Raw genomic sequence first — 27,991 nt, 5'->3', positions numbered from 1 at the left:
CACACCTACTCCCCAGAGCTTGTTCTAAGCAACCAAATCTAATTAGAGATTTAAAGCAGGCCCAGACAGATCATGTACCTCAGTAAGAGGATGGTAAACTGAAAGTTCATGACCTGGTCTGAGGAGTGAGCCTCCTTTGAGCTACAGACTCAAAGGAATTTTGCCAGGTAGGAATATGCCCTCCACTTCCTGCCACTGCACCATGGTGAGACTGTCCATTTTTCAAAAGAAGCTGAAATACAGATTTTTTTTAAAAGTGAATTTTTCCAAGTTGCAGATGTTGGCAATGTTTTTATTATTATTATTATTATTTATTTTTGAGATGTAGTTTCGCTCTTGTCACCCAGGCTGGAGTGCAATGGCGCGATCTCGGCTGGCTGCAACCTCAGCCTTCCGGGTTCAAGTGATTCTCCTGCCTCAGCCTCCTGAGTAACTGAGACTACAGTCACCTGCCACCACACCTGGCTAATTTTTTTTTTGTATTTTTATTAGAGATGGGGTTTCACCATGTTGGCCAGGCTGGTCTCAAACTGCTGACCTCAGGTGATCCACCCTCCTCGGCCTCCCAAAGTGCTGGGATTACAGGCATGAGTCACCACACTGGACCACATCTCTCAAATTTCTTGGTTGGGAAATGCTGAAGTATATAAATTCTGGGAAACCATCAGCATCTTACAAATGTAAGAATGAGCGGAGTCTCCCAGGGAGTGATAAAATAGGCTCTCAATACAGGTTATTTTACTTATTTATTGAAAAACTGAGTACACTTTTATTTTACTTGGCCTGCAGCTCAGTATATGCAGAAAAGTACTCTATGTCACACTCATGATCAATATCCTCTTATTTCCATTTGGCATGTCATTGAAAACCTAGCCCATCACTTAGCTAAAAATCACATAAAAGACCCCTAGAGAAATCAAACTAACTTCCCCCCCCCCCCAAACAATAGATCTCATCTTTATTAGTCAAATCAGTACCTGCTGATAGGGCAGTGGAGCAAGCCTGACAGTGATATTCATTAACAAAGAAGACAAAACTTATGCTTTCAAGTATAAAGATTAACTTTGAATGGCAGAGAGCCTAATCTATCATCAGCCACCAAGAACACAGAAGAGCAAATAACTCAAGAAGAGAGAAGCCAAAGCGCTATAAAAATTATTCTTTTCTGTGAAATTCAGTTCCACAGCCTGTATGAGCAAGGGTCCAAAACACTGGAGAGCCAATAAAGCTGCTGGGAGGGCCCATTCATAATGGGAGATGCACTGGCTGTGCCTCCCTTGCTGTGTCCTTCCATGAGTGTCCTCCACTCTTCACTGACTTCATTTAGACTTGGTCCTCTGGTCTCATCACAGCTACCTGGGAGACTTTGAGTTGTAATCTTACAGTTCCAAGAGTCTATTTTGACTGAACCCAGGAGTAACATGCCAATCCAAAATAGAAACATTCTCATGGTACAATGGTGCAAAGGTCATTCTGTAGGTTGCATATATATAACATATATATATACACACACTATATATATTACATATGTACTATATATTACAGATATACTATATATATTACATATATATATACACTATATATATATTTCTATGGAAGACAAAGCTTCCTTTTTTTTTTTTTTTTTTGAGATGAAGTCTCACTCTGTCGCCCAGGCTGGAGTGCAGTGGCACGATCTCAGCTCACTGCAACCTCCACCCACCTCCCGGGTTCAAGCAATTCTCCTGCCTTGGCCTCCTGAGTAGCTGGGGTTACAGGCGGGCACCATCACACCTGGCTAATTTTTGTATTTTTAGTAGAGACGGGGTATCATCATGATGGCCAGGCTGGTGTCGAACTCCTGACCTCAGGTGTTCCACCCACTTCGGTCTCCAAAAGTGTTGGGATTACAGGCGTGAGCCACCGCGCCTGGCTGCTTCCTTCCTCTTTAACAAGAGAATATTGCACCCAGCATCACTGCTTTGGCTAGCTCTTTTTTCCTGTGTGCCCTCATGTGTGCAGCAATTGAACTGGCTAACAATTTCTGCATTCTTCCTGGTCTGGCCAAAATAATCTGGAAACTCACCATCTGGCCCAATCAAAGACATTGTTATTGTATGATTCACTAACATGGTCTTCATCTTCATCCTTGGGGCTAGAGCTGTAATATACTCTGTATGCTCTGGCCACGTGATTGATCTCTTCTTTTGTGCCAATCAAGCCAACCAGTTTGGGAGAAAATTCTTTCACATAATTTGCAATGGCCTTTCTTATGTCCCTCTCTGGGTCAATGGTAATGAAAAGTTAAATTTGGCAGAGTTGGAACACTATCTCACCCACGACTTGAATTATTTTTTTCTAGTTCTTCTGGACAGATATCAGTAATGACTGAAACCAGAATAAATCAACAGCCACTGACCCAGGTAGTCTTTGTCAGTTTCAGGCTCTCCAAATGTGTTGTGAGGGAAAATGGTCCCCCAGTAAAGGCTTGTTGCTGTTCCTTCTCTAGCTTCTCTGTCTTTTCTATTTTGAATACTTCACTCCAGGCAGTAAACCTCCTCAGATAGCAAATGTGAATGCTAAAGACTTCCAAGAAATAGGCCTGGGCTTCAAGGGGCATGTGCAGTCTCTGCAGTCCTTCTGCTCAGGCCCTGACCACCTCAAGGGTGGTTGGTGGTATCACTGCCTGAGGGGCCAGCTTCCCAGGCAGCTATCAGCGAACCCCCACTCCTGCCACACTTCCTCTTGCATGCAGAATTGCCTTGGCAACACTCTCACAGTCTACTTGGCTGGGCCCCAAAGCTCATGTCAGCCAGGCAAGAGACACCAAAGTTGGCCCATACTGATTACTTTGAAGTGCCTCAGAGAATTCAGTGCGCAACAAAAGTTGGTTTCGGATACATTCAGTCATCCTTTCATCAAACATTTACTGAGCACCTACTTTATTCCAGGCTTTGTGCTCAACTCTCCAGGGAAGACAGAAATGGAGACAGACAGTCTCTTATTATCAAGGGTTGGGAGACAGATATGAACATCCTCAACTGCAATTAATGATGATTATTTCAACAACATTGTTATGTCCAAAGTCAGTGTTGACAAACAGTTCTACCTCATGGTGAGATCAAGAGAGTGAAGGAAGGAAGGGTCTGTGAAGAGACTTCTTGGGGAGAAATTTGTATGTGCTGAGTCCCTACTCTCCTCCTACCCAGAGGGAAAGGAAGTACTGATGTTGCCTAAAGAGGGGCTTCTGTGGGACCAGAGAACTTGAAGATTGTTCCCCATAGTTGTAAAACAAAAACTGCACCAGTGCTTCCTTATAAATTAAAGAGGGCTGTAGCCACAAAGTAGAGGTGGCTACATTGGTATCTGTCTGGACACCCAGATTCAGGAGGGATGACGAATGTATAAATGTTTTCCTGGACCAGATGTGGGCCACATGGAAGACAGCCAACGTGGGGTTGCCTTCGGTCTATCCAAATGGGCTGTCTAGAGGTATGGGGGGACCCAGTGGCTAGAAGCCAGAAATGAACACAGGGATGCTACAATCCACAGTTTATCACAGTCAACCACTTGCATTGGTTTTGGCCAAAGGAACTCAAGTAAGAGATCTCTGATGATGGGAATCTGCAAAGAACCTTTTAAAGCAAACTTTAAGAAAAAGAGTCAGCTTTAACCATGTGCAAGACCCAGGTAGTACAGACCTACCCTACCAAGAAAGAAAAACCTGCCCTATCTCCTTAGCTTTCCTACCTCTTCCCACTTTTACACAAGCAGGTTCAATAGCAGTTATCTAGTGGGGGAGGAAGAAAGTTGAGGAGAAAGCTGCAGGCAGCCACCAGCCATATGCCTTACATGGAGGAGGAGGAAAAGCAGTCTTAGATTAGTACCTTAGAATGAAGACTAAAGTATTGGATTACAGTTTTGAACTGGAAATATTCTACTTACTAAATAGAGACTATTTGGTTTTTTTGTTTTTGTTTTTTGTTTTTTGAGACAAAGTCTGGCTCTGTTGCCAGGCTAGAGTGCAGTGGCACGATCTCAGCTCACTGCAACCTTCGCTTCCCAGGTTCAAGTGATTCCCCTGCCTAAGCCTCCCGAGTAGCTGGGATTACAGGCAGGCACCACCATGACTGCCTAATTTTTGTACTTTTAGTAGAGAAGAGGTTTCACCATGTTGGACAGGATGGTCTCAATCTCTTGACCTCATGATCCGCCCACCTTGGCCTCCTAAAGTGCTGGGATTACAGGCGTGAGCCACCATGGCCGGCCGAGACTTTTTGGTTTAAAGTGACTGTTACTTAAAGGATTGCCAATTATCAAAGAGTGACCAAAAAGTCAGGGGATCTTCCCAATTTTCTATTCAGGAGCAGGAGATTATTATCCTCCAATAAAAAATGTTTGTTTGTTTTTTTGAGATGGAGTCTGGCTCTGTCATCTAGGCTGGAGTGCAGTGGTACCATCTTGGCTCACTGCAACCTCTGCCTCTCAGGTTCAAGCAATTCTCGAGCCTCTGCCTCCTGAGAAGCTGGGATTACAGGTGCCTGCCACCATGCCCAGCTAATTTTTTGTATTTTTAGTAGAGACAGGGTTTCACCATGTCGGCCAGGCTGGTCTTGAACTCTTGACCTCAAGTGATCCACGCCTTGGCCTCCCAAAGCGCTAAGGTTACAGGCATGAGCCACCATGCCCGGCAAGAAAAAAAATATTTTTAAAGTGGAAAAAGACAAAAAATAAACTTGTATTTTGATCACAGCCCATGTATCTTGCATTCACTATTCAGATTCCATCTCTGCATATTTTAGTTGGTTATTTCTGTTCTTGATGTTTTGATTACAAGTGATTCCATGAATTTTGTGTTTTAGTGTGCTGTGTCTCCCATAAGACTTTTAGGCCACTGTTTTTTTTCTTCCCTTCCCTCCTGATTCCAGTTCCGCTCTCAAGAAGTGCTCATTAGATGATGTTGATCAACAGTATGACGAATGTTCCTATTTTCAGACCTTGGCATAAACTTGATCTGGAAATTTGATAATGATGTTTTGCCTGTAATGATTGCTGCTATCACTGTTCAGCAGTATTAATATCCAGACTCTGCGGGTACGGGGTATCCCAGGTTACAGACCTGGGTGTCTTGCCCTTTGAGTCTTGCCAGTACTGAATGGCCACAGGCTTTTGAGCAACTCCTAATTGGAGTAAAAAACCTTTATTCACTTGGCTGGCTCCATACCCTTTCCTGATTTTGAGTGGATCTTTCAGAATGACAGTGTGCTGGGGGAGAGGAATTCTGCATTGCAAGCTTCTAAGTGGTAACATGAAGCATTTCACAACAGCTTTTAAAATCTCTGGCCAGAAATTATCAAATACTCCCCTGTCTTAAAGGCCCCATCCTTCTCTATCAGGGGTTGCCTGGCTAATGTTGATGGCAACGTTTCCCTGACACCCTTCCTAGAAAAAAGCAAGTTAAGTAAGAAGGGACCCCTTTCAAATAAGTTCTCCATCACCAAAGAAAAAGAAACAAACCAAAGGGGAGTTTGAGATACCCTAAGAGTGAAGGAAAGAGAGGGAATCAGTCAATGTTTACAAAATAGGGTAAAAAAATAAGATCCAAGTGTCAGACTAGTTGGCTAGTTGGGAAAAAATAGCTTTCTCTCAATAATGGAATATTTTACTTTACTTTGAATTTGTTCAATTTTTAGGACTATCACTTATAGCACATTCCTCATATTTAGAAATAATGTAATATTATGCAAACTTCATAAAGACCAAGATTCCAGTTCTGATAGTAGCTCTAGTTACTTTACTTGTAAAAGTAAGTACTTTTATAAGTAAAAGTAAAATTACTTACTAAAGTAAGTAATACTTTACCTGAGTCTCAGTTGTACAATGGGATGAGAGTATTAACACCTACTCCAAAAGTTAATTTCATAAAACCTAGACCACATTTGTGAAAAGTGGTTTTGTAAACTACACAAATGTTGACATGTCATCTTTATATGATTTTATATTTGTTCAAGGAGGTTACCAAATATCTCATCCTCCCAGTTACATTGTGGCGCCTTTAAAAGAGCAGAGATTTAGATTTCTATACTCATCTCTTTTGTCATTGCACAGTTCTAAACACACAATAGTTATTTAATAAATACAATGGAATTGAACTAAAATGAACAGATCTCCCAAAAATGGGAATAGTGGAGTGCCTCTATGTCCTAGTCCCTGACGTAGAAAAATTGAAAAGGAAGCTTTGGAACTAGAGCAAAGAAAAAGAAAGTTCAGAGGAAACATAATGTAAGTCTCATGAAACCTTTCATATGCTTAAACCTTGTACTAGAGAAAGTAATTCAGCAAAGAAAAGAACAGTATTAATGTGCAGCAGGGATACTCTCCCAAGACATGCCATCAGGATTAAACAAGGACTTCTTTCAGAAACTGCTCAGAGGCAGACATGCGCTCAATAGCCAAACTCTACTCTTTTTTTTTTTCCTTTTAACTTTCCCCAGGGCTTGGGAAATTTTATGAATTATCTATTTTTTAAAAATTGTCTTTTAATCAATATTTTGTTATTATTTTTGGTCATATAGTCTACCAATATTTTCCACTATCAGAGCAATTATAAAACATTTTCAGTCTTCATAGAGAAAAATTGCCTGAAGGATTTTGAAAAAAAAGTACAGTAAAAATACAAATAACAATTTTAATGATAATACTGAAATTATATATATATATGATACTATTTTTCCAAGAATGTAGGCATTTATAGCTAAATAACCTAGCAAATCAAGACTGAAGGGGACAAACTGGTAGGAGAGTTAACGTCGTCCAGGGGAGGGAAATTACAGAGGAAATGACTACTTGATTGGTACAATTGGGTGGTCCAGATTAATCTGGAGAGTTCTATGAGCAAGACAAAGAGAAAAGAAAGGAAAAGAAAAAAGATCTGGTTCTCTGAATCCATTTGAGAAGCAAATTACAATCAATGTCAGAATTTTCTGCTCACCTGGGTCTATGCTATTTCTAATGGGAGTGTGTCTCCCCCTGGAGGGCAAGTAGAGCATTTGCTCCTTCTTGCTTCTTGCCCAAAGTTGAATGATTCATTCTTGGTTCATTCATTGAGTCTTTGATTATATCATTAATTGGTTGATTGATTCATTCACCCATTAATTCAACAAATACTTATTAAGTTCTGTCACTGTGCTGTTTGTTGTGATAGACACTAAAGATCCAGCCAGCTAAGATCAAGAGAAATATGGTCCTGATCACTAGGAAAATTACAGTTTGATGTGAGAAACAAATATTAGATAGTCACCTGTATGCCTAAATAGTCACAATAGTGATGACTTCTGTAAAGGAAAAGTGCAATGGACTGACTATTTATGTCATCTCAAAGTTCATATGTTGAAATCCTAACCCCCCCAAGGTGACAGTATTCAGAGGTAGGGCCTTCATGAAGGAGGTTATTAGGTCATAGGAGCACAGTCCTCATGATGAGACTAGTGCCCTTCTAAAAGAGGGAACTTTGCCCCTTCCACCATATGAGGACACAGTAAGAAAGTTCTATCTATGAGCAAGTGGGGCCTCACCAGACACCAACATCCGGGATTTCTTGGACTTCCCAGCCTCCAGAGCTGTGAGAAATAAATTTCTGTTGTTTACAAGACACCCAGTTTACAGTACTTTTGTTATAGTGCCCAAATAAACAAAGATAAATAGTAGAGAGGGTAATAGGATGATTCAGTAGAGGACCTAATTCAGGCTGGGAGGTCAAGAAAAGCTTCCCTGAGCATAGACCTGGAAGATGGGTGGAAACAACCAGGTCAAAAGTGTGGAGGTGTGGGGAGGGGGCCTCCCAGCCAATGGAGCAGGGTCAGGGTATTCAAAGACCCTAAGGAGGAAAGAGCTTAGGAACCTGGAAGACAAGGAAGAGGCCAGAAAGAGAAGAAGACAAGAAGCTGGAAAGGTAGGGAGGCTCCAGATCAGGTGTGGTCTTGGGGGACATGTTAAGGATTCTGAACTGTATCCCAAAAGAACAAGAAGTCTATCAACAGGTTTTATTCAAGTGACATGACCACATGTGTGTTTTTAAAGGACCACTTTGACTTTTTAAAGAAGAATGGATTATAGTGGAGCCATGGCAAGGATTAAAATAGAGAAAACAGCAGCCTAAGTGATCTGGACAAAAAGTCAAGCAGGCTTAGATTTGAGTGGTGGCCATAGAAAGGGAGAGAAGGGGGTGAATTTGAAATATTTTAGTGTTAGAACTGATAGAACTTGGTGATTGGTTACAAGTTGGAGAAGGGTATTGTGGTCAAGAATGACTCCTAGGCTGGGCGCAGTGGCTCACACCTGTAATCCCACCACATTGTGAGGCCCAGGTGGGTGGATCATTTGAGGTCAGGAGTTCGAGACCAGCCTGGCCAACATTGTGAAACCTCCTCTACTGAAAATACAAAAATTAGCCGGGCGTGGTGATGAGTGCCTGTAATCCCAGCTACTCAGGAGGCTGAGGCAGGAGAATCGCTTGTACCCAGGAGGCGGAGGTTGTAGTGAGCTGAGATGGTGCCACTGCACTTCAGCCTGGGCAACAGAGAGAGAGACTCTGTGTATATATCTTTCTTTCTTTTTTTTTTTTTTTTTTTTGAGATGGAGTCTTGCTCTGCTGCCCAGGCTAGAGTGCAGTGGCGCCATCTCAGTTCACTGCAAACTCCGCCTCCTAGGTTCAAGTGATTCTCCTGCCTCTGTCTCCCTAGTAGCTGGGATTACAGGGGCATGCCACCTCGCCCAGCTAATATTTGTATTTTTAGTAGAGACAGGGTTTTGCCATGTTGGCCAGGCTGGTCTCAAACTCCTGACCTCAGGTGATCTATCCACCTCAGCCTCCCAAAGTGCTAGGATTACAGGCATGAGCCACCATGCCTGGCCTATATATATATATCTCTTTCTAAAAGTATCCAAGATGGTTTAAAATGATATTCTTTGAAGACCCCTTATCCCAATTCAAAAATTTTTAATGACATAAATATAGCATTGAAACCAAAACCTAATAAAGATTATACAAAAGAGATAATTACAAACCAATATCATTTATGAATATCATAGGCAGAAATGCTTAAAAAAATTAGCAAATTGAATCAGACAGCGCAGTATGTCATGACAAAGTAGAAACTGTTTTGGGAAGGTAAAGATGGTCCAATGTTAGGAAATTCATTAATATAATTAATATGATTGTATCTAAGAAGGAAAGTCCTGTAATTATCTTCCTAGGTGCTGAAAAAGCATTTGAAAAATTTAAAGTTGAATTTCCTATAAAAGTAAGTTACAAAAGAAGAATGGGAGATAATTTTCTTAACATCATACAGCATCTTGTTTATCATCATCTTACTATTTTCATAGGAAAACACTGGAGGCATTCCTGTTAATGTCTGAAACAAGACAAGGATACCCACCATTACTGTAACATTAACACGATGTTGGAGGTATTTGCCAATGCATTTTTACAAAAGAAACCTATTGGATGTGTGAAAACTGTTGATGATATAGGTATATCTAGATAACAAAAGCAAATCAATGAATAAACTACACAAACAAAAAGATGAATATATATGGTAGCAGAATATAAAAGCTATATACAGAAGTCAACAGGCTTCATACATAAGATACAAGGATGAACCAGTTAGAAAATAATATGGAATCAAGAGCCAATTGGTAATAGTGACCACAATTACAAAACTCCTAGGTATAAAGGTAAAAGAAATATGTAAAGCCCATGAGGAAAACTATTAATATAATAGCTTCAGAGACATAAAACAGACCTGAAAAAAATGAAAGACATTCTAAGTGAATTTGTAAATTTAACATTATTCCAATAAAAAAGCCAAGGATTTTTTTGTTTCACTTTGCTTTTTAGTTATACAAATTGATTCTTAAGTTCATATGGAAGAAATAAACAAGAATATCCAAGAAAGTCCTGAAAAGAAGAGCAATGAGGAGGGGTCAGTCTTATCGGACATTTAAGATATTACAAAACCTTCATAATCAAACTAGTATAAAATTGGTGCATATAGACAGACACACTAATGGAACATAGTAGAAAGTCTAGGCATCAATCTAAGTACATATAAAAATTTAATGTATGTTAGACATTATAAAACAATGTGAAAAATGGACTTTAAAAATATATGCTGTTGAGACAACTGGGTACCATGTGGAAGAAGGTAACATTGGATCCATAGCTTATACTGCACATCCAAGAAAAACTCCACGTGGCTTCGTTAGCTAAACATGACTACATGGAAACTCTACAAGTCTAGAAGAAGGCAGGTGTAGATTTCTGTGTAAACTACCCATGCATCCCTGGGAATAGTGGGCAAAGCATTCCTATGTCTCAAAACCCAGAATCAATAAAAGACTAGTCAATTCTATTACATATATATGTATATATATATATGTTATTTTACCTTTATTTCCTTCACTTTAAGCCAATCATGAAATTTCACAGTGATTTTTGGGGTGGAGGGGGTGGGCGGCGGTGTTAAGAATCATCGGGGCTGTGGCTCAATTGGCCCGCGGAGGTGCAGGCAGAGTGGGCAGGCCCTCACTGGAGCAGCCGGGGGAGCACGGTCTGCCCCGCCAGCAGGTAGATCATGCTCCGAGAGCGTGAGAGCTGTTAACGCGATGTCCTCCGCAGCTTCCAGCTTAGGCAGCTCAGGCCGTCTCCTGCGGTGGCCAGTGAGCTGGCAATCAGCTCGGCTGCTTTGGAGTCGCCCTCAGCAGAGATGATGGCTGCCTTTTTCTGCTGCTCAGCCGTTTCCACCACAGATCTGGCCCTCTCTGCTTCCTGCTGAGCCACCTGTTTGGCTTATAACGCTTCTGTGAATTCCTTCCCGAAGGTCAGATGTGTCAAGGACACGTCGTCCAGGATGAGCCCAAAGGTGGCTGCTCGCTCCGTAAGGTCGTTGTTCACCTGCCTGGAGACCAACTCTCTCTGGGTGATTACTTCTCCAGCATCGAAGCTAGCCACCACTGACTTGAGGACCTTGGTCGTGGTGGACGTCAGCACACGCTCATCATAGTCGTCTCCGATGCTGAAGATGCGAGGAAGCTGGCTAACGATGGGCCGGAAGATGATGCACAGTGTGATGTTGACATTCTGTAAATCTTTGCTACCAGTGATGACTGGTACATTACGAGGTGGAGAATGGCAGTCAAAGATAATTGGTTTCTGTACCCATGGGATGAGAAAGTGAGTCCCTTCCCCCACCACAATGTCCTGTACTCCACGGAATCGGTCAAAGATGACAGCTCTGCCGCCCAGCATACACATTATATAAGGCGGAGTTCACCACGCCTCCTGCAACAGCAAAGGCCGGGCCAAACTTGCCGATGGACTCAAACACTTTGGGTGCCATGTTTTCTTCTGCTGGACCCTCTCACACCTGCTTCCACTCTGATCTACACATGAATTCCCCAGCCACCCAATTCTATTATATATTGTTTTTTTTTAAATGTATGGCCCGAATACCATAAGCAAAGCCAAAGACAAATGAGTCACTGGACAAAACAATCGCAATTTTTACAACAGAATAAAAAGTAATCTCCCTAATTTACAGGAGCTCTGAGAAATAAAAAGACACAGATCCAGTAGAAAAATGAGCACAAGACATGAACAGATAGAAACAATTCATGCAAGTGGCCCTTAAAATAGTAAAACATGCACAACTCACTGAAAAAAGAAAGGCAAATTACATTACATTGAAACAGCATTTCTTATTGTGTTGGCAAAATTCAAAAGTTTGAGAGTACACTTTGTTGCTAAAACTCTAGGGAAAAGAGACACAGTGATATGCTACTGGTAGAAGTATAGAGTGATATAGTCCTTAAGGAAGGGAATTTAGTACAATCTAGCAAAATTACAAATGGATTAATCTGTCCTTTAACCCAGCAATGATATTTTTGGGGACTCTACACTAAAAGTACTTCTGTACAAATTTGAAATAATATATACACGGCCTGGTGCGGTGGCTCACCCTTGTAATCCCAGCACTTCGGGAGGCCAAGGCGGGTGGATCACGAGGTCAGGAGATCGAGACCACAGTGAAACCCCATCTCTACTAAAAATACAAAAAATTAGCTGGGCGTGGTGGCAGGCGCCTTTAAGTCCCAGCTACTCGGAGAGGCCGAGGCAGGAGAATGGCGTGAACCCGGGAGGAGGAGCTTGCAGCGAGCCGAGATCGCGCCACTGCACTCCAGCCTGGGTGACAGAGCGAGACTCCATCTCAAAAAAAAAAAAAAAAGAAAGAAATAATATATACACAAGGCTAGTATTCATTGTGGTATTTTGAATGACAAAAGTCTAGAAACTCCCCAAATATCCATCAATAGGGGAGCAGTTGAGTGGTTAAATAAACTGTAGTATATAGTGGAGTACTATGAACCCATAAACATGAGGAATATCTGTATGTGTTGCTCTAGAATGATAGCCACAATATTTTATGAGAAGCTACTTTCGTGCAAAATGAAGCATTGGAAAGACAAAAGCAATAAAAGACTAGTAAATATAAAAGTAATAAAAATGGTTATCTACACAAGAGTAGGGAAGGAAATGGATGGAAATGGGAGAGGCCAGCACGATGGCTCACGCCTGTAATCACAGCACTTTGGGAGGCTGAGGTGGGTGGATCACCTGAAGTCAGGAGTTCAAGACCAGCCTGGCCAACATGGTGAAATCCCATTTTTACTAAAAATACAAAATTAGCCGAACATGTTGTTGCATGCCTGTAATCCCAGCTACTTGGGAGGCTGAGGCGGGAGAATCACTTGAACCTGGGAGGCAGAGGTTGCAGTGAGCTGAGATCACACCACTGCACTCTAGCCTGGGCAACAAAGTGAGACTCTGTCACAAAAAAAAAAAAAAAAAAAGAAAGAAAGAAATGGAAGGGAGATACGGCTGAGTATACCTTTTTATGTAGTTTCGACTTTAGAATCATGTAATCATTTAATATATTCAAAAATTAAGTTAAACCAAAAAGAGAAAAAAGAACAATCCCTAAAATTGAAACAAGTGAAATAAATAAAGCTAAGTGTTTATGAGGTTGGTAACATAACCAAAAAGAAAGATTTATTTCAAATGACTTTTAAACACAAGACTTTGTCTTTCCCTAGTGAAATATATTCTAGGAACAAAACAAACTACAAAGAACTCTTAAGCTTCATTCTGTAATTTTATTGTTACTTCTAATAGTGGTATTATAAAACTATTTTATGTATTTTATAAGATAAAGCAAGTTTAGTGTAAGAAGCAATAAAAATGTGAAATCAAATAAGTTAAACATCTAGTGTTTAAATAAAATCTGCCAGCTACAAGTGTTCTGAAGATGCCAGTAATCTCACTGAAGACTATGGACAAGCTGAACAACTTGGATCTGTGGATGAATCTCTGAGCGGGAAAACACAAAAGACTGTTCTTCAGTGGACCAAGCAAGATGACTCCTCAGACAACGTCTGTGAAGCTGATGTCATACGGCACCCTGATGCTGAATATATAGATCGTACCTTAATCCTGAGAATTACAGGTGCCAGATGCTTGGAAGATACGGGATATCATGATCTATGAGGAAGACTTTCAAATTACAGACAAAAGACCTTTAAATATTTTGGCACTTCTATCAAGGGAAATGTGAGCAGAACATTTTTCACAGTTGGACAAAAGGACTCTGTATATAAAAAGAGCATTCTACAGACTTATGTCTGGACTACATGTGAGCAAGAATGTGCATTTGAGTGCAAGATAGCATTTATAAGGTACTTGGCCTGGCGCAGTGTTTCACGCTGGTAATCCCAGCACTTTGGGAGGCCAAGGCAAGCAGGTAACCTGAGGTCAGGAGTTCAAGACCAGCCTGGCCAACATGGTGAAACCCCATCTCTACTAAAATACAAATAATTAACCGTGCATGGCGTGCCTGCAGTCCCACCTACTCAGAGGCTGAGGGAGGAAAATCACATGAACCTGGGTGGCAGAGGTTGCAGTGAGCTGAGATCATGCCACTGCACTCCAGCCTGGGCAACAGAATGAGATTCCATCTCAAAAACAAAACAAAACAAAACAAAAACCCAACAACAAAAACATCAACATACTTATTTGGGAAAGAAATGGGGACACACATTACAGAATTCCATCAGAGGTTTGATGGCATTTTGACTGAAGGGGAAGCCCCAAGAAGGCTCAAGAACTTGTATTTTCTCTGCTTAATAAAATTAAGGCCTTAATCTAAAATGCAACCACTCTCTGAGCATCCAGATTTTCAACTATTCATTGGAAATTAAGTTCAAGGTTCAGAAAACAAAAAGTTGCTTCTGGAAATATTTTAGGAAGTCAAATCATTTCTTTTGTATTTTGATGGAATTCTTTTTTTTTCTTTTTCTTTTTTTCTTTTTTCTTCTTTCTTTTTTTTTTCTTTTTTTTTTTTTTTTTTTTTTTTTTTTTTTTTGAGACGAAGTCTCACTCTGTCGCCCAGGCTGGAGTGCAGTGGCGCGATCTTGGCTCACTGCATGCTCTGCCTGCCGGGTTCACGCCATTCTCCTGCCTCAGCCTCCCGAGTAGCTGGGACTACAGGCACCTGCCACCGCGTCCGCTAATTTTTTTTTATTTTTTAGTACAGACGGGGTTTCACCATGTTAGCCAGGATGGTCTCGATCTCCTGACCTCGTGATCCGCCCGCCTCAGCCTCCCAAAGTGCTGGGATTACAGGTGTGAGCCACCGCACCCGGCCAATGGAATTCTTATTTAAATTTTTTTGGCTTGAGATGGAAGAAACAGCAAAGTAACTAAAGACAGATTTTAGGCTGCATTATAGAAGCATTTCAAAAAATAGGGATTGCGTTGGTTGGTTTAAATGTCAACTGTGGGGAAAGCTTCAGGCTCAGGATTTGGCACTGCTCTCAAGATCTTGTTTTCAGAGAAATTGATAGCAAATGTGCCAGAAAGTGGGCCCGGTTAGGAATCCCATCTAACCAGACAAAAAATAGTATTGCTTAATGCATTTGGAAGAATTTCCACAAGTGTGAAAGGATTGTAAAACATCAGGAACTTGTTGCAAATTATTAATTTAAATATGATTTGAAATATGCCTGTTTCTAGACAATGAAGGCCAGGATTATCAAATTTTTAAATGAATAACATTTGAAGTATTCACAGAAAATGTATAGCAAATTATAGACTATGGAAGACAAGAATCAGGGAACTTGAAGACATAGAAGCTATTCAAAATGAAGCACAGAGAGAAAAGAAAAGATTGAAAAAGAAAGGACCAATGCAAAAGTGTTCTGTGTGGTATATCAAATATTTTAACATAATGCAATTGACATTTCAGAAGAGCCATGGGCTAAGAATGTATATTTAAAAATATGGCCAGGCGTGGTGGCTTATGCCTGTAATCCCAGCAGTTTGGGAGGCCGAGGTGGGTGGATCACCTGAGGTCAGGAGTTCGAGACCATCCTGGCCAACCTGGCGAAACCATGTCTCTACTAAAAATACAAAAATTAGCCAGGCATGGTGGTGGGTGCCTGTAATCCCAGCTACTTGGGAGGCTGAGGCAGGAGAATGACTTGAACCTGGGAGGCAGAGGTTGCAGTGAGCTGAGATGGCGCCACTGCACTCCAACCTGGGTGACAAGACCAAAACTCCGTCTCCAAAAAAAATGAAGGTATATTTTTAAATAATGGCTAAGGCTGGGCACGGTGGCTCATGCCTATAACCCCAGCACTTTGGGAGGCTGAGACGGGTGGATCATTTGAGGTCAGGAGTTGGAGACCGGCCTGGCCAACATGATGAAACCCAGTCTCTACTAAAAATACAAAAATTGGCCAGCCATGGTTGTGGGTGCCTGTAATCTTAGCTACTCGGGAGGCTGAGACAGGAGAATTGCTTGAACCTGGAGGTGGAGATTGCAGTGAGCCAAGATTGTGCCACTGCACTCCAGCCAGGGAGAGAGAGTGAGGCTTCATCTCAAAAAAAAAAAAAAATAATAATAATAAAAGCTAACATTTTTCCAAATTTGAAAGCTCAATAAAATCCAGGCAGAATAAACAAAGAAAACCATTCCCATGCACATCATAACCAAGTTGCTACAAACCAAGGATAAAGATGAAAATTCTAAAAGCAGCCAGATGAAAAAGATACATAGGCCAGGCGCAGTTGCTCATGCCTGTAATCCCAGCACTTTGGGAGGCCGAGGCAGGCAGATCACCTGAGGTCGGGAGTTTGAGACCAGCCTGACCCACATGGAGAAACCCCATCTCTACTAAAAATATAAAATTAGCTGGGCATGGTGGCGCATGCCTATAATTCCAGCTACTCAGGAGACTGAGGCAGGAGAATCGCTTGAACTCAGGAGGCAGAGGTTGCGATGAGCCGAGATCGTGCCATTGCACACCAGCCTGGGCAACAAGAGCGAAACTCCGTCTCAAAAAAAAAAAAAAAGAAAGAAAAAGACACATTATATATACAGCAGGGATTGGTAAACTATGACCCCTGGGTCAAATCTAGATCACTTCTTATTTCTGCAAAAAAAAGTTTTAGTGGAACACAGCCATACACACTCATTTATGTATTTGCTATGGCTGTTTCTGTGTTACAGTGGCAGAGTTGGTAGTTGCAACAGAGACCGTATGGCTTCCAAAGCCTAAAAGATTTACTATATGGACGTTTATGAAAGGTTTGCCATCCCTGATGTAGAGGAATAAATAAAAAATGCCAACAGATTTCTTATAAAAGCTATGTAAAGTGAAAGACAAGATTGAGCCAGAATTTTTTCTACCTTGCAAAAATGTCTTTCAAAAATAAAGGTGAAATAAAGACTTTTTTTATACCAACAAAGGTGAAATGTTAAAGGAAGTTCTTCAGGCAAAAGAAAAATAATAACAAAAATTTGATCAATATAAAAAGATAGAGTGTGAAAAGTAATAAATATAAGTAAAATAGATAAAACATTTTCTATTTATTTATTTAAAACAGAGTCTTGCTCTGTCACCCAGGCTGGCGTACAATGGTGCGATCACGGCTCACTGCAGCCTCGACCTCCCGGGCTCAAACAATCCTACTCCCTCAGCCTCCTTGGTAGCTGGCACTACAAGTGTGTGCCACCATGCCCGGCTAATTTTTGTATTTACGGGGTTTCACCATGTTGTCCAGGCTGGTCTTGAACTCCTGGGCTCCAATGATCCTCCCACCTTGGCCTTCCAAAGTGCTGGGATTGTAGATGTAAGCCACTGCACTCAACCTCTCACTTTTTAATCTCTTGAAAAAAAAATAAATGACTATTTAAAGTAGAAATAATAAAAATCCGGTTGGGTGTTAGCATACGTAGAAGCAATATGTATGACAAAAACAATAAAAAACATAAGGGAGAAACTGAAAGTAAATTGTTATAAGATTTTTACACTATCTAAAAGTAGACTATGATATGTTACAGGTGTATATTGTAAATCCTAGAGCTGCACTGTCCAATCTGCTAGCCTCTAGTCACATGTAGCAGAGGAATAGTCTTCCAGGCAGGAGATCGCAAGGGCCTGAGTATGGCATTGCTTGGGGAAATAGGGAGAAGAAAATGGATTAGAGAAGCATCTGAGGGTATTAAGAGACTGTGGTAATCTTCCTATTGTGAAAAACATGCAATCATTTCAGGATTCATTCAACTTTTGGTTTGGAGTTAAAATGTGGGAGGTAGAATTGCTGAAATAGCACAGAGCTGGTCTCAGGGATATGTAAATCTGTTTCTTCCCAAGCTAAACTCAGACAAGTAAGACTGTCTTCTGGTTTTCAAGGCTTCCTGGAGAGGAAATGCAGGCTCGTTCCTCTCTCACACATCCGTCACTCTCAAGTTCTTTAAGAAATCTAACCTAAATGCTTTATCCTGCATCTTGACCTCACAGTGGAAGTAGGAATAATGCTAGTTTGTCTCAGAGTTACAAATCCTTTGAGAAGTTCTTTCTAGCTTTTCCTTCTCTCACATCTGTTGACTATTTGCTTTCTTCCATTAGGTCTTAGGTCTCAAATTACAGCAGTAAGTTTCAAATTACATCATCTCCATCTCTTAGAATCTTTCTCCACCATCTCTCCTTTCTAGGAAGAGACTCTCCCCTAACACACTAGTTTAAGTCCACAAGTATGAAGCAGAGGAGCTTATGTCCCACAGACCTCCCTGCAGTTTAAACTCAGTGATTTCAGTGTGAATAATGTGAAATTGTGAGCAGTTTATCATTTAATATACCTGGAGGTGTCTTGGATGATACTCATTGTTCTAATGAGCAGCAAAACTACTAATGCCTTTGGTAAGAGGGAATTGGTTTTTAATAGTATAAGAAGCAGCTGGAAGCCCATGTGTGATATGGTGATGGATGAACTGGGATGAATGAGAGATTGGATATGTGACTCAGGATCATCCTCTGAGGAGAATCTATCCCAGTTTAACTCATTTGATCCAGGCAATTACCAGTAAACCTGACATACTGTTCCCTTCTGCGTCTTAGAGACCCAGACAACACTGTGGAGAATAACAAGACCTTACTAAAAATGTCTCACTTAGGTTGTTTAGAGACTAACCTCAATTTCTGGAATATTATTTTTCTGATCCATGTTTGCTGTTTGGTTTTAATTTAGTTTTACTATCCTGGGAAGGCTGATCTTTATGTATTTTTTGTTATATATTTGATCAATATGGGGAGTTTTTGTCTGGTTTGGTTTTAGAACAGAAGCAAGGAAAGGAGGCAGCAAGGGACAAGAAGGACTCAATTTTATTACAGTAAAACATGTAACTCGGTGATAACACTACCCTAAATCACCATAGTCTACCAGTTTAGGAACACAAAGAGAAGACATACACAAGCTTTAAAGCATAGTAATCTCTACGTTCATAATGTCCCTTTCTCAGTTAGCTACTAATCTTACAACCAGAAACAGGGTACTTTTTCTGAGGCTGTCTCCACCAGAATAATAATATAAATCAGGAGTTCTCCTTAGCATGCAGTATGAAGATACAGGCTTGATATCATCCCATTCCCAGGTAATGCTGAGGGGAGCAGAGAGCGTGCATTTCTTTGACCCTGAGTTCTAACAAAACTTGGCCCTGGTATCTTTGAGACTTCGATGGGGATAGTGGTGGAATATCCCAAGGGAGGTTAGAGGGGTGGTGACAGCTCTCATTTCAAAGCTGCAAGCACTTTTCTATTTTGTAAGAAATAGAGACTTCCATTTGTCTCTGAAGTAAGTATTCCTTTGTTCAAGAAAGGCCACCAACAGGGCCACTTAATAGTGTGACCATAAGCCATAGATTACCAAAGTAGATGGTTGAAACTGAAAAAGCTAAAATGTTCTCGAAGAAAAGGCAGAGTTGGAGCTTTGCAGACTACATGTCCTTAAGGGAGTTGTTTCTTTTTCTAGGTATGGATTTAGACTTCATTCATTCATCTATTCAACACATATTTATTGAGCATCTGCCATGTGCCAGGCACTATTCTAGGTGCTACAGATAAGGCAGTGAAGAAAACAAACCCCCTGCTCTAATGGATCTTACACCCTAGTTGGGAGTAAAAGATAAATAAATAAGACATAAAATAAATAAACAAAAATACAGGATAACAGATATTGATAACTGGTGTGGAGAAGAATAAAGCAAAGCAAAAGGATTAGAGTTCCAGCATGAAAGTGATCCTGGTGCTTTAAAACAAACAAAAGAGCAGGCATTGTGCCTATGAACTGTGAACGAGTGGTCAACCGTAGAAGATGGAGCTATTTTCATGCAAGACTTCTTAAAATAGGGGCCTCGGGGTTCTAGGTGGAAAAGTTGGGGGAAAGGGTCCTTCTCCTCACTTTTGCCTAAGATCCAGCACTTCTACAGTACTTTGAAGACATGGATTACATTTTGGGGCCCCTGTCCATGGTATCATCACAAATACTAGTATAGTCTCCATCTGCATTTGGGCAATGGAAACAGAATGCACCCTCACAGTGGCTGCTAAACTGTAACTGATAGTGCCTCGCTGGCCCTTGAGAATGTGGTAGAAATAACTTTTGACACTATCTGGGGGGGCCTCTGAGAGGGATGGACTTAGTATAACTAGATGTATTAGTAACAGGGAGACCTACAAAGTTTTGTAGAATTGCGTAGGATAGAATAGCACAGACTTCCTCAAGATATGACAGGCAAGGAAGGGCCTGGAAGTTTGCATAAGTCAGCTATGAGGGACATTAAATTCCTAAAAATACCTTTAATAGAAGGGAAGTTTATGGCACACATATCATAGTCCCTATCCTACCATAGATATTTGGACATGATTTCCTTCAAATTGGACTGATACTGTGGGAGAGGCAATTGGTCAAACAAAATTGCCTCCATTGAACTAGAAATTGTTTTTTCAGGTGGTGCAGCACTGTCAGTGCCTGACTTGGGGCCAAACCAGGCTCTAAGCTGTTGCAAAAATGGCAACTTTCTGGGGGCAAAATAATTTATGGAAAAGAGGGAAGGTGCTTGAGGCCGTGCACCAGGGATCATTGGTGGTTCTGGAGTTCTGAATGCTTCTGTGTCCATGGCCAGCTACCTAGAGACTTGGGTTGGAACTGGTGACATCACAGTGACACTGAATACATGTTTGAATATGCACTGAGAGGGGGAAAAGTTTCTGCAAGTGTTGCTCTAAGAGAAGCTGCTGCAGGGGGCAGTGCAGAAAGGGGAGATGGGATGACACTGGCAAAACAGGTTTAATTGGAATGGGGGGTTATTGTCAGTGGAGATTCATATTGCATGAGAAGTTGGAAGGTCCCCTAGAATCCTTGCTCTGAGTTAAATTAATATGGAAGAGAAATAAGAGGTTAGGGGTAGCCTTAAAGACTCCTAAAAATAGTTTGAGGTCACAGAGCAAGCAACTGGAAGTGTAGTTCAGGCCTTACATGAGGTGTGGGTAGGTGGCTCACCACACGGCCATGTCTATGACACTAAATAATCTTGAGGGTGTGGACAGTTGGATCCCCTCTCCAGTTAGAGGCTCATAAGGGCCCAGGGTCTTTGCAAACCACCATGTCCATTTCTCTGTGCAAACGTCGGGGAGATGAACAAAGCAGATTGGCTGTAATGCCAGGTAAACCACTCTCTGGTGCTGAGAAAAACTAGTCTATGTGACAGGCAAAACCCACAACAATGCGAATATTCTCAGCCTCTCCATCTTTTTTATCCTCTGAGAAGACCCCTGTAATTGATAGCTGGGATTCCCAGTACTTATGCAGATTGGGGGAATGAGGAACAGAATCAAAAGAGCTAAAATAAGCTTGGCCTGATTTACGTGAGGACAGGAAGCTTCTTGGAGGAGAGAAAAAGAATACATCCAAGAAGTGAAGAGAGCCAGGGAGTGAGAAAGCAAGGGCCAGGCTTGAGAGAAAGTGTGGGAGTGTTTGGGGAGAGAGAGATCAGCAGCAACAGCTATGCCATAATGTGTGGAACAAATAGAGAAGGAAGGAAGACAAGTTTCAGATGTTTCACTGTGCACTAAGAATGTAAACCCCTTTAGAGTTTGCCCAGAGACTGTAATAAAAATCTAAATTTCTTTTTAATTCTTTTGGCTATTGGATATGTTTGAGTGTGATATCAAGCTGTGATGGGCCACAAAACAGCTCAGCTTCATAAAAGTTATATTTGGGGGATACTGTCTGGGATTTGGCGCCTAAGGTACAGCAGTCAGCTATATCTTGTTTTAAATCATTGCTCTAGACCTGAGTCTAGCCAGCATCATCGGATTTATAGTGCAAAAAATACACCAGCTATAGAAAATAGAAACTAGAGATACACGAGACACTAGACAGAGGAAAATGGCAGAGCCTCTTCCAAATCCCAATTTTAGTGAGAATATGAGGTTTGAAACTAGGTGTACCTGATGGAAACCTATATGTAGATAGCATGAGGGTCTCTCCCTATCACAGATTGATAAGAGTGGGATGAAGGAAGAGAATAGCTAAGGGGATTCCCAGAGGATAATAGAAAAGCAGGAAGCAGAAGCTGTGCGGGGGTTATATTCTCTTATTATGTGGCAGTTCCTCTGAATATTCTAGTAGGATGGCTGGGGTATACATCTGGCCACCTTTTGCTTGGAAATGGACCCATGCAACTAACTATAGGGCATTGGGATCCAGAGAGCCCAGGCCTGTAACCCAGCTAGCTGACTGAGGCTCTGCCTCTGTTCTCCTTATTTTCCTGAGACTAGACTTTTCTACCTCATCTCATTTTCACACAGAGTTCCTGAAATGATCTGGTTTTCTATCAGATGCACCAATGTCTCCTTCCTATATTTTCTTTTTCTTTTCTTTTCTCTTTTCTTTTCTTTTCCTTCCCCTTCCCCTTCCCTTTCCCTTTCTTTCTTTCTCTTTCTTTCTTTCCTTCTTTCTTTTCTTTCTTTCTTTCTTTTTCTTTCTTTCTTTTCTCTCTCTCTCTCTTTCTTTCTTTCGACTAAGTCTTGCGCTGTCACCCAGGCTGGAGTGCAGTGGCACAATCTTGGCTCACTGCAACCTCTGCCTCCTGGGTTTGAGCGACTGTCCTGCCTCAGCCTCTGGAGTAGCTGGGATTACAGGTGCCCACCACCATGCCCAGCTAATTTTTGTGTTTTTAGTACAGACAGGGCTTCACCATGTTGACCAGGCTGATCTCAAACTACTGATCTTAAGTGATCCGCCCACCTCAGCCTCCCACAGTGCTGGGATTACAGGCATGAGCCACCGCACCCAGCCACCTTCCTATATTTTCAAATCCTGCTACTGGTCCACTCCCCCAGTTCCCACCTACCCTTGGCTCTCAAATGTTTGACCTGGAACTTGACTGGACCAGCCAAACTGCTTGATCTCTGCACATGTTTCCCATGGCCTTTTGTGCTTCTCCAATAATTTCCCCTCCCTCTGGGCTCAGATCCCTGTACTCTCAGTGGACTTCATGGCCAGCACCTCTGGATAGCATGATGTAATCTTATGCTGAAAGCCTTCACATCCTCAAGAATAGTGGCAAAAGGCCTTGTATGATGACATACCATAGCTCCTCCTGTATGGGGGCTATGCTTAGTGTAAGCTTATGGGATTTCAACAATGAGAGGTCCCCCACTGGGACAGAGTCACTCTTTGTAGGTAGAAGGTAGGGATATACCTGAAGGGTGAATTGGCAAGATGAAATCTTCCATGTGAAGTGCTTGTCAAGAGATGTAAAGTAACAGACCTAGACAGAAAGTCTGAAAGCCATGCCAGTCTTTTCTGGCTATAGCAGAGCTCTCCTCGGAAGGATGAAAGCAGGGTTGGACCTATAAGCCCTGAGAACATGCTTGCTGTAGTATAATCAGAAACTTATGCTGTGTAAGCTCAGCTGTTTTCATGTGTTCTGTTTCTATTTCTAGTTTTCCTACAGTTTTTAATAAAGTCTCTTTGTAAACACCAGCCCACTTCAGCTGTGCTTATGGAAACCAAGGAAAAGCATTTCTGTCCTCTCTTGAGCCAGAGTTTCAGGAGTAATCTAAGGTGTCATTACCACGTGTGGGGTACAGAGCAGAGGTAGGAGTCCTAAGCAAGTTGAGAGTGCTGGAAATCTGTAGAATGAAGGAAGAAATGAGCAAGCAAATAGAATTGAATCATTAGTTTCAGAAAATACAATACTGTGTTTTTAAAATTTGTTCATATATTTGTTTTGGGAAATCAAATTTCTAATGGCTGTATAATATTTTATGTATCAGCAATTTTGCCTTAGTTTATTTAAACATTCTGCTGCTGGTCATTTAGGATAGTCCCCACTTGTTTCTATTTTAAAAGCAGTAAGATTGGTATAGGTCAAGCAGTCCTCTAGTGTCACAAAAGTTTCCCTGGGCCAGCCTCACTCTTCATCACCAAGCACATAACCAGGGAAACCCAAAGGTAACACATTTGCTGTCACTGAACTGCCAGTCTACAAAACACTCACCTTTACCTAGTTCTTCTCTATGTTGAAGTGATATAGTTTGTTTCTCTTTCCCAGATTTATTCTTATGAACTTCATTTTTGGCTTCCGATCACTTGGCTTCCCTAATTTCCTAGGGTCATTATTAATTATTGTGCTCTGCCCAGGTGCTGATTCCTTCTCAATCTGCAATCATCTACATATATTAAAGATAATTTTTCTTCTTCCTCCACCCTTCCTGCTCCACCCCTTAAATAGGGAAAGGGCTTGTCACAAAGGTTGGGGATACTCAGTGTATGTCTGAACTTGGGCACTGAAAGAGAGAGCGGGAATTACTCTAACACACAGTCCCCCCATCCATACCCTCCACACAACGGTCAACAGTTTACCTTTTCACCTGTGAGATGATGCAGACTGTTATTCAGAATTAGAAATAGTATTATAGATTATCCAGTCCAATTCCCTAACAGATGAGGAAAATGATGTGGCCAAGGTCGCTGAATGAATAAGTGGCAGAAACGAAACTGAATTCAGGTCTCCTAAAACCCACTACGTTTGGCATGGGGAGTTCTGGATGAGAGCATGGGACTTGGTGGTTTTTGTTATTCATTCAATAACTATATTAAGCATCTACATACTAGGTGCCAGGCACTATTTTAGGAGCTGGGGATTCCGTGATGGAGGGTGCAGGGGAGACAAAAATCTCTCCCCTTATGGAGCTTTCATTCTCAAAACTTAAGCACTTGGCCTCCCCATCCGGGACAAACTCCCAGAGACCTGGGTAGGAGCGGTAGGGTCTCATAAAGGAGGGAGTCCCATCCTTCCCCAGCTCCGGTGATTTCTATAGCTAGAGGGCTGATTTACTGCAGAAACCTCCGTAGTGCCCTCCTCCTGCCTCTGCACCGTCAGGCCCGGTGGGGCCGGCTCCAGAGCGCCACCGCGCCCCAGCTCAACTCTGGGATCATTAGCAACAGCCTCTCTACCCTCTCCGCTTTCCTGCGCATCGCTGGAGGACAGGGAGGCAGGACTCGACTTTAGCGCCATCCTCTGAGAAAGGAATGCGGGCTGGAAAAATCTTTCCAGGGCAGTCTCGCTGGGTCTCATACCCCGGCTAGGGGAGGGACGATCTCTCCCGGACTTGGAGGTTTCTGCAGCAGACGGCTCTCTCATACTTCCCTATTAAACATTGCAACCACACGCTCTTTCCAGCCTTGGCCGAAGCCACTGCAGCGTCCCCTCTCCTCCCCCCACCCTGCTAGTCCAGACTCCAGAGCCCCACTGCAGCTTCCAGCCATCCTCCCTTTTTCTTCGCCACTTCCTGGTTACCATGGAGACACACGTCATTTACGTGCCGTGCGTCGCCTTGGAAACAGAGGAGCATCCGCGACACCCCCGGAAGACCCACCCCTGCTGCTGCTGCCACACTCGCGGGCGCTGCCCGGTAATGGCCTGAGGGAGTCCCGAGTCCGACGCGCCGCTGGCCTCAGCCTGGACCCGGACCCCTCCGCGAGCGCGTCTGTGACCCACGGAACCGGCAGGCGCTCTCTGCTTGTGGCGCCCAGAGGGCGGCGCTGACAGGGGCGCGATCCGGGAGGCGAGGCAGGGCAGGGCACTTTCGTCCCGGGGCGATCCCAAGAGACGCCGGCTCTGGGACCCTCGCCGGGTCCTCGTCCCGCCGCCTCTTCTCGGCCTCCCGCGATCCTGCCCGCGCCCTCTGCCCAGGACTCGTCTCTCACGTCGGCTCCCCGCCAGTCTCGGGAGCCTCCGCTTCCCTCGGCTCCCGCTAGCCCCTCCCGGGACCTCTCCCCCTCCACCCCCTCCCCCACCCCGGAGGCCGGGCTGGACGCGACCCAGAGCCTCCGCCACCCGCTTCTGCCACTCAATGGAGGACGGTCTGCTGGAGATCATGACCAAGGACGGCGGCGACATGCCGGCGCCCCTGGAGGTGTCCACCGTGCCGGCAGTGGGGGACGTGATCTCCGGGGAGTACAACGGCGGCATGAAGGAACTGATGGAGCACCTGAAAGCCCAGCTGCAAGCCCTGTTTGAGGACGTGAGGGCCATGAGGGGGGCCCTGGACGAGCAGGCCTCGCACATCCAGGTGCTCTCGGACGACGTGTGCGCCAACCAGCGAGCCATCGTCTCCATGTGCCAGATTATGACCACTGCGCCCCGCCAGGGCGGCTTGGGCGTGGTCGGCGGCAAGGGGAGCTTCCAGAGCGACCCCCAAGAGCCGGAGACTCCTTCGCCTGGTATCGGGGACAGCGGCTTGCTGGGTCGCGATCCCGAGGACGAGGAGGACGAGGAAGAAGAGAAGGAGATGCCCAGCCCCGCCACACCCTCCAGTCACTGTGAGCGCCCCGAGAGCCCCTGTGCTGGTCTCCTTGGGGGGGACGGGCCACTTGTGGAGCCCCTCGACATGCCCGACATTACCCTGCTGCAACTGGAGGGCGAGGCCTCCCTGTGAGGGGACTCCGTGGGGCACTACCTTCCCGGGCTGTCTTTGGGTTTCCGAGTGCATGACGCGAGGGGGACTGAACGGCGCGGTGCGGCATGCTTCACTTGGACAGCTGCTCTTGTGGGTCAGGCAGAGAGAGACTCCCTCGAGGAAGGATTTGTAGGGTGAAGGACTTTGGGAGCATCGAGAATTCTTTCTGCCCAACTAAGCGAATTATAGCGAACTGCGGAAAGGTGAGGCTCCGGGAGAGGAAGCGCCCGTCTCTGGACTCCCATCCATCCCTATCCTGTCCTTTCCCCCTTCCCAGACAACAGGAGAACCCGTGAATTGTGTAAATAAAATTCTGCTTTTTCTATTCTGAAAAAGGACTTACCTAGGACCATGGCAAATAATCTCTAACAATTTACCTGGAAATTAAGGAATTGGGGGTATTTTGTTCTGGCAACAGGAAATTTACCCTTCTGCTGAAATCCAAGATATTCAGTGCTCTGCAGAAGCCTCTCCCCCTCACAGATCTCTGCGGCTGCTGATTGGTAAAGGAAGCTTGAGGAGGGAACTGCAGCCCTAGGAATCTGGGTGAATGGGGTTCCAAGGGCCCCTGGGCTGGGAGGAGCTGGCTATGAATGTGCATGAAGACATAATAGCTCAACCTCTAGGATTTTGCATGCAGAGCGGATCCTGCCTTGTCACTGACTTCATCTGGGATTGCTTTTCCACTCCCTGGGGCTTAGAGAACAAAGAGCCCGGTTCACAGGCAGAGACTCGGGGGTGCTCAGCAGCAGCCCAGATTTAGGGGACATTTGAGGGACTCTTGGGGCCGCAGCCAAAAACTGTCTCTCCTGGCTACACCTGCTTAACTTCAGTTCCTTTTTCTGTCAATATGTCCTTGCCCACTGCCTCTCGGTGTTGCCTTCATAATGTCTTGTGTGTGTTATGTGTGTCTACTTGTGTAGTAGTGTGTGAGCCCTCCGGGGCAGGGCTTGTGGCTCTGGTGTTAGGTTCAGAGGCTTCAGACCCTTCTACGAGCTCCAAGCTATCATGGCGCTTTTCTCTCCCTCTTCCCCCAACCAGGGCATGGAGCATGTGGCTGTCCTGAGGTTCTTTTACTGATGTGCCGCCCTCCCACCTCCTCAAGTGGTGACTTTGTGTGCCCTTGCCCTACTTTGTGTATTCCTTCTCAATGCTTTCCTTGGTGTTAACCTTAATAAAAAGGCGTCATCTCCCCTCCTTGCTGACTGGTACTAAGGGGATATCAGGGTGGGTCTTAGTGGGAACTGCAGGGGCCATGCCTTCCCTCCTCTCTCCTTGCCTCCAGTTCAAGGAGTTGACTGTCCCTGCCCTGGTTGGGACAGGCATTGCCAACTCTCCCTGCTTTCCCTTCTGTCCTGGACCTTGACCTCAAGCTGCCCTGGGGAAGGAGGTGGTAAGTGTTGAGACTCCCATGCTAACATGAGTTTTTAGTAGCCAGAACTCCAAATGTGCAGGAGACTTCTTTTTTAGTGAAGCATCCCAGTGAAGCCCTGGGAAATGATTTCCAAATCTGGGTCCTGGAATGGCAGATACTGCACCTGTTCCATGGAGGGAGTGGGGTGGGGTATTGTTCTGGAGGGATTGC

At 43.5% G+C, this 27,991-nt stretch overlaps 2 protein-coding genes and 3 pseudogenes across 3 annotated transcripts in view; 2 read left to right on the top strand and 3 right to left on the bottom strand.

The window, feature by feature from the left end:
* The window catches only part of ASB8 (ankyrin repeat and SOCS box containing 8), a 35,861-nt gene extending 10,623 nt beyond the window's left edge, over positions 1-25,238 (bottom strand). For both annotated transcript variants that reach the window (XM_001161077.7, XM_009425511.5), the window contains exon 1: positions 24,308-25,238. The gene's annotated coding sequence lies outside the window, so the exon portion shown is untranslated. The remainder of the gene's footprint in view (positions 1-24,307) is intronic.
* Positions 1,734-2,890, bottom strand: LOC100611565 (protein SCO1 homolog, mitochondrial-like; annotated as a pseudogene).
* LOC107967762 (prohibitin 1-like) lies at positions 10,456-11,407 on the bottom strand (annotated as a pseudogene).
* LOC100611380 (ERO1-like protein alpha) lies at positions 13,316-15,089 on the top strand (annotated as a pseudogene).
* Positions 25,239-25,290: 52 nt separating the features above from the next.
* Positions 25,291-27,603, top strand: CCDC184 (coiled-coil domain containing 184). The gene has a single exon (XM_001160701.8). It carries the CDS (start codon positions 25,801-25,803, stop codon positions 26,383-26,385), a length of 585 nt encoding a protein of 194 aa, XP_001160701.1. The 5' UTR covers positions 25,291-25,800; the 3' UTR covers positions 26,386-27,603.
* Positions 27,604-27,991: the final 388 nt, after the last annotated feature.

The sequence above is a fragment of the Pan troglodytes genome, chromosome 10, assembly GCF_028858775.2.
Source record: "Pan troglodytes isolate AG18354 chromosome 10, NHGRI_mPanTro3-v2.0_pri, whole genome shotgun sequence".
Classification (NCBI taxonomy): domain Eukaryota; kingdom Metazoa; phylum Chordata; class Mammalia; order Primates; family Hominidae; genus Pan; species Pan troglodytes.
This window is presented reverse-complemented; position numbering and strand designations above follow the sequence as displayed.